The sequence below is a fragment of the Phyllopteryx taeniolatus genome, chromosome 16 (genome assembly GCF_024500385.1).
Source record: "Phyllopteryx taeniolatus isolate TA_2022b chromosome 16, UOR_Ptae_1.2, whole genome shotgun sequence".
NCBI classification, from domain to species: Eukaryota; Metazoa; Chordata; class Actinopteri; order Syngnathiformes; family Syngnathidae; genus Phyllopteryx; species Phyllopteryx taeniolatus.
In genome coordinates this window covers 2,238,403-2,247,945 of record NC_084517.1, presented here as the reverse complement: position 1 = coordinate 2,247,945, position 9,543 = coordinate 2,238,403, and the positions used below count along the sequence as shown (strand labels likewise).

Below are 9,543 nucleotides of genomic sequence, written 5' to 3'. Positions count from 1 at the left end.
CCCTAACATCGCTCCGTCCCTTAATACATTTAACATTAACAGCCGTAAACTAATTAGATAATTTTAGCCGCATTTCCTAATTACCGTAATTTATCGTGCATAATGCCCATCCATGTATAATACACACCCCCAAAGTTGACCTCAAAATTTTGGAAAACCCTTCTCCATCCATCCATCCATTCTCTACCGCTTATCCGGGTCGGGTCGCGGGGGCAGTAGCTTCAGCAGGGACGCCCAGACTACCCTCTCCCCAGCCACTTCATCCAGCTTCCCCGCCTTCGGCCACCGCCCAGCTCACACTGCACCCGACCCCTATGGCCCCTCCCACAGGTGGTGAGCCCATGGGAAGGGGGACCCACGTTACCCTTTCGGGCTGTGCCCGGCCGGGCCCCATGGGTGCAGGCCCGGCCACCAGGCGCTCGCCTTCGAGCCCCACCACCAGGCCTGGCTCCAGTGGGGGGCCCCGGTGGCCCGCGTCCGGGCAAGGGAAAACGAAGTCCATTGTTTGTCGTCATCATTAGGGGTCTTTGAGCCGTGCTTTGTCTGGTCCCTCACCTAGGACCTGTTTGTCATGGGTGACCCTGCCAGGGGCATAAAGCCCCAGACAACTTAGCTCCTAGGATCACTGGGACACACAAACCCCTCCACCACGACAAGGTGACGGCTCAAGGAGGGGGGAAAACCCTTCTACCCATGTATAATTCATGTATAATTCATTTTTACAATGCATGATTTTGCTTCCACCCAAATGATCAAAACATTAAGTATTATCTGTATTTTGTTAGTTTTTTTTTTCCCAAAGAATTATTCTTTGAGTGCTTTATTTGAACACTTAATCCTTTTTTTATTCACTTGCTCTTATTTTGAAATTCACAGCCCTACTTTTATTTCGTAAATTAGAAAACACACAGTGGTGCTCATGTTTGATTACCCAGGCAGAATTTGTAAGATGGGTACAATTCTTTAAAGAAAACATGAAAGACCAGGCAAAACACATTTAATTTTAATGGAATTCAAAATAAACGGTCAAGCATTTCAGAAAAGCATTATCATTAAACAAAACATAACCATAAAGAAATTAACGATGGTTGTTTTTCAGTCATATAAAAAAATAATTATTTCACAAATTCTGCCAGGATATGTAAATTTATGAGCACAACTGTACATATTATGCAGTCGTACGTACTCCCTATCTTATTGGAATAAAAGTGTAGGCTACACTTTTTTTTATAACCACTAGGTGGCGGTGGCATTGTGGAATGAAAGTGTACAGCTTTTTCATAACCACTAGACGGCGGCATACATTTATAAAATGTGAAAGTTTTTTCCATTTGCCCCTATGCATATGTATAATGCGCAATAATATAATTGACTTTTGACAATTTTTTTTGGGGGGGGGGGGGAAATGCGCATTATACACATATACACATTACGGTAATACAAGACGTACTAGCGGATCAGCTCTTGTCGCCGACGTTACGTGTGCTTCGCGGTTCCGCTGGGACCACAACCAGGGCCACGACCTGCAGCACCTCAACGCGAAAATACAAAAGACCAGTGCAACAAATACGACACTGGCTGATCTGATGAGCAAAAATGTTGCTTCAACACAAGAGTAGCAATAGAGGATCCAGACGTGGGTAGAGTAGCCAAATATTGTACTCAAGTATTACTTGACAATAATGTGACTCAAGAAAAAAATAGTCCTCCAAAAAATTACTTAAGAGTAAAAAGTATACAGTGAAATAATTACTCAAGTACTGAGTAAATACTGAGTAACTTTTTTTTTTTTTAACCACAGCATGAACATCAATTTAAAAAATTACAAAGTAAAATGTGAATGTGCAAATTCTGATGTTGCTGTGTGCATGCGTGCGTATGTGTGTGTATATGCACAGTCAAAACTACAACAACATCTGCAATTTACTGCACGGTGTTTTCTAAAGTTATAAGTGAGCTGAAATATCCACGTTTCGGCAGACAGTGCCAGACAAATACTACAATACATGAAAGCTGTTGTTTTTGTTCATCTAAGTGTAAACAAGTGTAGCGTGCTGTTGCCGTCATGGTAACGACGACTTTCCCAAAACGGTGGCCATTTAGCCATGACGAAATGGCCACCCAATAGAAGATGTGTGAGATCATGTGACTGTCGTTTGATTGGTGAACCTTAAACGTCACTTGCGCTTAAATTGGACTGACTCAAAACAGCGTCCAATGCGGAAGTCGTAGCCTAACGCACGAAATAGTTGATAAATAAGCAAAAATGTATCAATAAAAGTGGTGAGTGACATTTAGATCATTGTAACGGAGTAAAAGTACTGTTACCTCTTAACAGCTGTAGCGGCGGAAGTGTTTTTTCTGGTCTTGTCAACTCCTGTGACTTATCCAAAGCAGATCCCGAGCACACAGGCAGAACCTCAGGCCAATGCGCTCACATATTAGTCCACCGCGGAGTAATATTCAGAAATTACATCTGTGTGTGGATGGTGGATGTGTGGAATGGATCTAGCTGCCAGCGTTCAAGGAGCACGAAACAGCCCCCCAGGAAAAAAATCGTCGGATCTATACGATTCACGTAAATGGCCTATTTTGAGTTCAAAACAGCAAATTTCAACGAAAGGCAACTGATTTGCATGTATGGTCTCTGTGTTCCAACAGCGTTTGTGTTTGAGTATTTGTTATTTATGGTTGGAGCAAGATTGTGTTTGACATTAAGAGGTTCCACAGTTCATCAACACACGCTCACGGAAACTTACAATTTGCTTTTCTGTGTACTTGTTGGAACTTAGCAAGTTGACTGCCTCCATGTGTCCAAAGTCAATGTCGTGGCCAAGAAGGAAGATAAACAGCAGCTTACAGACATATTTCTTCTTGCTGTAGCCATCAAGAGCTTTGTCCCCTTTAAATTTGGAGCGAATGTTGGCCAGCTCTTTATTGATCCGCTTGATCTCGGCTTCCTTGCTTTTACCTGGTGTGTGAAAGAAAAAGAAAAAACATTTAGATTCAACAGGATACTGTATATGAAAAATGAATTTGGTGACATTTGTTCCCTCTAGGCCTGTCACGATAATTTTTTTAAGACAATATATTATCCCAAAAACTATCACGATAAACTATATATTTTTTAATACCTCTGAATACCTCTGTCGGCCGTATTATTTTTTTATTATTTATTTTATATATTATATAACTATATTTTATAGTTCGGTGCTGAATAGACGGAAGATCGCCATCTTGATATATGACATGACATTCATGACGACGTTGCACACGTCACACGGCTACTCCGATTGCATCTCTGGAGCTCAGCCACAGTGATCTTTGGGTTCTTCTTTACCTCTCTCACCAAGGCTCTTCTCTTATGAGGAAAAACATTTACTGACATGATTTTAGCAAATCCCGCGACCCTTGTGAGGATAAGCGACTCAGAAAATGGATGCAAGGATGACTGGATTTTAGCAAATAACTGCAATATAACAGAGTGAAAATTTAAGGGGGTCTGAATACTTTCCGTACCCACTGTATGTTGATGTTCGCTGTAGTCATCTACTGGCTGAGTAAGGTGCGCCATTGAGGTTATACTTAACAGTTAACGTTCCTGTGTTTGTGTTAAATGGGGACTAACACACAGCAACTCGGAGAGGCACTGAAGTTTTCAACGACTTCGCAGCGGTGGAGCGACCTGTTCAGCTCCTTAAACTCGACAGCTTGTTATTTCGCTAGCTAGCTTGTTAGCTCGCTGCCGATCCAGCAAATACAACAGGTTAACTTTCCCTTAAGTGTGTCTGTTGTGTGAATCTACGTGCTGCACATGGAGCAAGACTACAAAGTATTGGACCAAGGCTGTGGAGTATGGGAAGGAGCCAACCCCGACAAGAGTGTACCAGTCTGCCGGCATTCCATGAGCCCACTAGCGGCTAATGACACAGCCGTCCAACTTTGTCGGTTGACTGTGTGATCCGCACGCCGGCTCACCACAATAATGACCATATATCGAGTCTGGAAAAACTATTGTTGTCTATTTTATTAATCGAACGATAAGTCGACATCATAATTATCATGAGAGGCTTAGTTCCTTCTTACCTTTCTCTCTCTAAAATTAATACACAAAACATTCATGTTTTTAGTTTCACGTTACTGATATACAGTAAGTTGCACAAGTCTTTGGAACCATTTATTTCTGTTTTTTGGGGGGGACGGGGGCAATTCTATGACAACCATATATAACCCAAATGTCAGTGTCGTTAATTGTGTTTGTTTGTCCATCTGTTTGTTAAATAGCAAGCTACTTCCTGGTTTATGGAGGATGATGGCCAGACTGTCTGCACCCTTGTTTCTGGGGGACTATTATTTGGTGCGGCCAGACGCCTCATTCAATTGTTATTGGGATCATCTTTGCACCATACACCACTGTTCTTAACCACTATAGTGATGAACAGTTTACTCATTTGTTTAGTCCTGATAACTGTAAATATACTTTTACAGATGTAAAAATGGCTAGAGTGAGAAAGGTCACAAACAAAAGCTAGTGGTGGCCTTACATTTTTGTACAGTACTGTACATTAGAAGTACTTGCTTCTTGAGTAAATTACCTCTGTTGTATGTGGAATACAATGTGTGCAATGTTAAGTTTTTCTGTCCCTTGGGAGAAGATGCAAACTGTCTGGGTTTAGTGAGGATTTACTTTAACTTTATTTACTTTCTTTTGCGTATTCCTTTTGGTTTGCATTGTCTGCCCAGGTCAATCTAGAGCTCGTTCGCAACCAAATGCTTCAATATATACATTTCGAAAAAGCTGGGAGCTGCCATTCTACTTCTACGTATTCCTCAAATGTATATACAGAATGCCGATCAGTTGAATCCTGTCAGATGATTAAACTGTTTCTCACCATTTCTAATGGTTCTGTGCAGCAATAGGAAACCCACAAATGCATTTTTTTAATCTATTCACTCCAACAGTCGATTTTTAACTAATAATTTTAAATATGCCCCACCCCAAAAAAATACAGGGGTGTTGAAAGTCCAACTTATTCTCATTCAATATCACAATCACTCATTTACATCCATTTTCCCAACAAATAAGCGGTACAGAAAATGGATGGATGGAAATGCAGCCATTTTCTGCTTTTTTTTTGCCTTTTAAGTTACCACTCAAGGGAGACAAAGTAGAAAGTAATACCATCTCCAATGATCAAAACAAAAAACATCTACTTATAACTGCTCTGTTTTTGAAGAGGTTTAATGCTTTGGATGAGTAATATCAAGTGAATTTTCTCATATAGCTGACCCGCATTTAAAAGATGGATAAATCTCACTGTTCAAATCTCCTAGTCATATTCAATAACACTTGTACTCGAGAGTCGCAAGTGAGCTGGAAGCTTATCCCAGCTGACTATGGGCGAGAGGTCACCAGTCAATTGCAGCTCAAAGTCTACAATACATTTTATGGTAATACTGAAAATCATATTGATATTATGTAACCAACAAAAAGACACTTTTTACTTATAATGATGTAAAATAAGTAACTAGTTATAGCTCTAAAGACGTGGTGTTTTATCTGATGTTTTGCTGCAAGATCATGCAAAAAAGAAAAAAAATCCAACTCAAATTGTGGGATTGGTATTCTGGGGTCACTTTGGAACCAGTTAATTTTTGCAAAATTAACAACTGATGTACTCGTGTACTAGTGCATCGGTTCTCAACTGGTGTCATACCAAGAACAGCATTTTTCGATTTTTGCAAAGTCACGACCCACTTTAATAGATGATAGTAAATCATGACAACATATTGTTAAAAAATAGCCTTTTAAAACATTTATATTTTAACTACACATGCTTTCTTATGTGCCAAGTGCTTTTCAGAGCACCTGATTAAGAGCCTGATGATGAAGATATGAGAACTGCAATACTGCATGTACAAAAATATCTTTGCACTGATCTCTTCTCCTTAGGAAAGTTCAAAATCAATATTTGTTTTCTTTTTAGCAAACAAAGAATGCGGACCAAAGCAACCGTTAAAACAGTCTGGATTATTATGCTATAAAAACACTAATGGCATCTTTTATGTTAGAGGCAGTTTAAATGCTGCTGGAAGTTGTTGTTTACATCACAAGTAATAACACTCCTGATGCATGTCTGTCAAAATAATATTACAGACCCCTCCAAAGGTATTGGAACGACAAGGTCAATTCCTATTTTTGTTGTCTACTGAAGACATTTGGTTTTCAGATCAAAAGATGAATATGAGACAACAAAAGTTCAGAATTCCAGCTTTCATTTCATGGTATTTACATGTAGGTGTGTTAAACAACTCATGACAGAGCAACTTTTGTTTGAAGCCACCCATCATTAATCTTGGTGTTATCAGTCCATAAAACTTTGTTTCAAAACTTCTGTGGCTCATCTCTGTACTTTCTTTTGCAAAATCCAATCTGGCCCTCCGATTCTTTTTGCTGCTGAGTGGTTTGCATCTTGTGGTATGGCCTGTATATTTCTTCCCTCAAAGTCTTCTTCAAACAGTGGATTGTGATACCTTCACCCACCCCAGCCCTGTGGAGGTTTGCAGTGATGTCACTGACTGTTGACTGACTGTTTTGGATGTTTCTTCACAGCTCACACAATGTTTCTGTCATCAATTGCTGTTGATACCCTTGGCCGACCTGTTCGATGTCTGTTGCTCAGTACACCCGTAGTTTCTTTTTCAGGACATTCCAAACTGTTGTATTGGCTATGCCCAGTTTGTACAATAGCTCCTATCGATTTTCCCTCTTCTCTCAGCTTCAAAATGGTTTGCTTTTCTCCCAGAGACAGCTCTCTGGTCTTCATGTTTTCTTAACAGCAAACACATTTACCACAAGTGAAACCCAAAGCCAAAAACAAGCACTAATGTTTCAGCAATCAATCTAAAAGGCAACACCTGAGCAACTAGAAACACCCATCAGTCACATGTTCCAATACTTAAGCTCACTTGAAAAGTGGGTAGTTTTAAACAAAAGGTGCTCTGTCCCGAGTTTTTTAAGACATATAGATGTAAATACCATTAAATTAAAAGCTGGAATTCTGAACTTTTGTCTCATTCATCTTTTTATCTGAAACCCAAATGTCTTCAGTATACAACAAAAACAATGGAATTGACGCTGTTCGAATACTTTTGGAGGAGACTATTTTCCAAATAATAGGCAATTCTGACAACTTGGGATACACTTTAAATATTTCACTATTCCTGTAAATATCCGTCTGTCACCTCAAAATTTTGTATGTCGGTACTGTGGTAAACAGAGGACCCCTGTAATTTTTACCTGTCCGCTACCCACCCGAAATTGGGCACCAACATTTCACCCACCAGTTGAGAATCACTGCTTTAGTGGGGAAAGCCAAGCTCTTTTGTTGCTGTAATTTGACAGTAACCACCCCCAATCACATTGGAATGTGTTAATGTTTTTCTAATATGGTATGACACCAAAGTGAAAAGAACTACGTATGGATGGCTATTCTGGACTTTAGCAGTCAGACAAACACCAAATTTCAACAATGCAACTGCAAAACGCACATTTGTTTGCTAGACTAAGCAATCCTAAAAAAGATGGGGGTGGAAAACAAGAGAAATGCCAAACGATTTTATCAGTTTTGGTGGATGGCTGCCAACAAGCATGCAAAAAAGAAAAATGAAAAGGTCACTTACAATTCCTTATGTCCGAAATGAAAACAGCTAATCCGCGCATTCCATCTCCTTTCGACACAGCCGGCATTTTTGCAGGTTTTTATTCGGCCTGAAAGTGGAAAAAATAACCTCTGTTGGTCAGCTTCTGTGATGGAGTGGACGATCCGCAACTTGAAGTGTAGGACTAGCTAGCTACTTAGCACTGCCAGTCAATCGTAAAAAAAAAATATAAAAATAAAACTTTAGGATTTTGTGTTTTCTGATGATGTTGCTTTATGCAGAAGGCTAGATGGTCCTGATTGTAAGGTTCGGTGGATGGCGACAATCAAGGCGAAGCGCGGTAAATAAACCTTATCCCCGTTAAGTGGCTCGTTTCCGCTGGCTATGTCAAGCTATTTCATTCAATCCTTCTCGAGCGAGGATTAAACGCGAATAACATGAAACACGGCTACAGTAGAAATGTAATTGTATGATAAAACCTCGCACTGTGTTGATATCTTCCAGGCGGGCGTAAAGGTGGCAATTCAAGAGGCGTTAATGAAAATAACACCCTGGAATACGCCGTTAAGTTATCCTCGAGTCGCAAGCGCCGTACAGCTAGCTCAACAGCTAGCCAACTAGCTGGCTAGCGATAGCGTACAAATGCTGCGATACATCACCGGTTGAGTGAAACAACATCAGTAACAGTTTGTTGTCAGCCAGCGACAAAAACAACGTAGCCTCGGAGTATTTAGCGTGAGGCTAAAAAAAAAAGGCAAAAGGAGATATGTCGAATAATATTTGTCCGTTTTAATTCTTCGAACCTTTACCCCGCTGCCTTGATCAAGCTCGTGACAGCAGCAGCACTACAGCGTGACCGCGCGATGTACTCGTGCACGCGCACGCTGTTTCAGTTAAGAATTGTGCAGCTAACGTGCTTCCGTCCATCTAACCAAGGCTGTCAAAGTAATTTTAATTCAGAACCATATTCATCCCAATTAGATTTTAAGTGGGCCGGACCAGTATGTACGTGGTTTAATAATCCATAAATAACGGCAATTCACAAATGTTCACATTTTTGGGGTGGAAATAATTACATTTAAAAACAAAATCTCCGTTTATTCCAACCTTATCATATGAGCAATCGGAAATTTCTTAACAAAAAATGAGTGCAATTTAAACTATATTATGAATCACTGTTTTCATTTACGTATGTGCATCTTCAAGCATGTGCACACATAGACCCCTGAAGGTGCTCAAGCACCTGCCCTTTTGCCCTGGACTAAAAAAGTGTCCTTTTTGCTACACCCATTTTTTCGTCATTCATCAATATTTAGAAAAATAAATAAATACCCCCTCTGTCATCAATTCCACCCAGTCATTTGAGTTATTAGGAGAATTGTACATATGCTCCCACCTTAATTTAGTTGGGGTTAATCAGAGGCACTTTAAATGTTGGCAGGTGTGTGCTGACCCTCGTTTAACAGGATTTTGAATGCCATTGCTTAATTCTGAACACAGTCACACCCCTATTTATAAGAGGGTGTGTGCACTTGTGCAACCACATTATTTCAGTTATTTATATTTACTTTCCCTCTATCTTTTTCATTAGAGCTGTACAGGTTATAGGTTAACTGATAGTGGAAAACAGTTTTAATATGATTAATCTTGGTCTCATTTTGTTTTTCACAAAATAACTGCCATTTTTTTATAAGTCCCGCCATTTGTTAAATGGTAAATGGGCTTTCACTTGTATAGCAGTTTTCTACCTTCAAGGTACTCAAAGTGTTTTAACACTGCCTCCTCATTCACCTACTGATGACGCGGCATCAGGAGCAACTGGGGGTTCAGTATGTTGCTCAAGGACACCTGGACACAGTCACAAGGGCTGAGGGTCGAACT

At 40.1% G+C, this 9,543-nt stretch overlaps 1 protein-coding gene across 8 annotated transcripts in view; it reads right to left on the bottom strand.

The window, feature by feature from the left end:
• ap2a1 (adaptor related protein complex 2 subunit alpha 1) overlaps nt 1-8,586 on the bottom strand; it is a 63,632-nt gene extending 55,046 nt beyond the window's left edge. For 4 of the 8 annotated variants that reach the window (XM_061748459.1, XM_061748460.1, XM_061748461.1 and 1 more), the window contains exons 1-2: nt 7,684-8,517; nt 2,760-2,971 (exon numbers count right to left, since the gene is read on the bottom strand). In XM_061748459.1, the coding sequence (XP_061604443.1) occupies nt 2,760-2,971; nt 7,684-7,750 (279 nt within the window). In that variant the 5' untranslated portion in view covers nt 7,751-8,517. Of the gene's footprint in view, nt 1-2,759; nt 2,972-7,683 lie in introns of all 8 variants that reach the window. The other 4 variants (XM_061748457.1, XM_061748458.1, XR_009784653.1 and 1 more) reach the window with 4 other exon arrangements.
• Between the last annotated feature and the right edge of the window lie 957 nt (nt 8,587-9,543).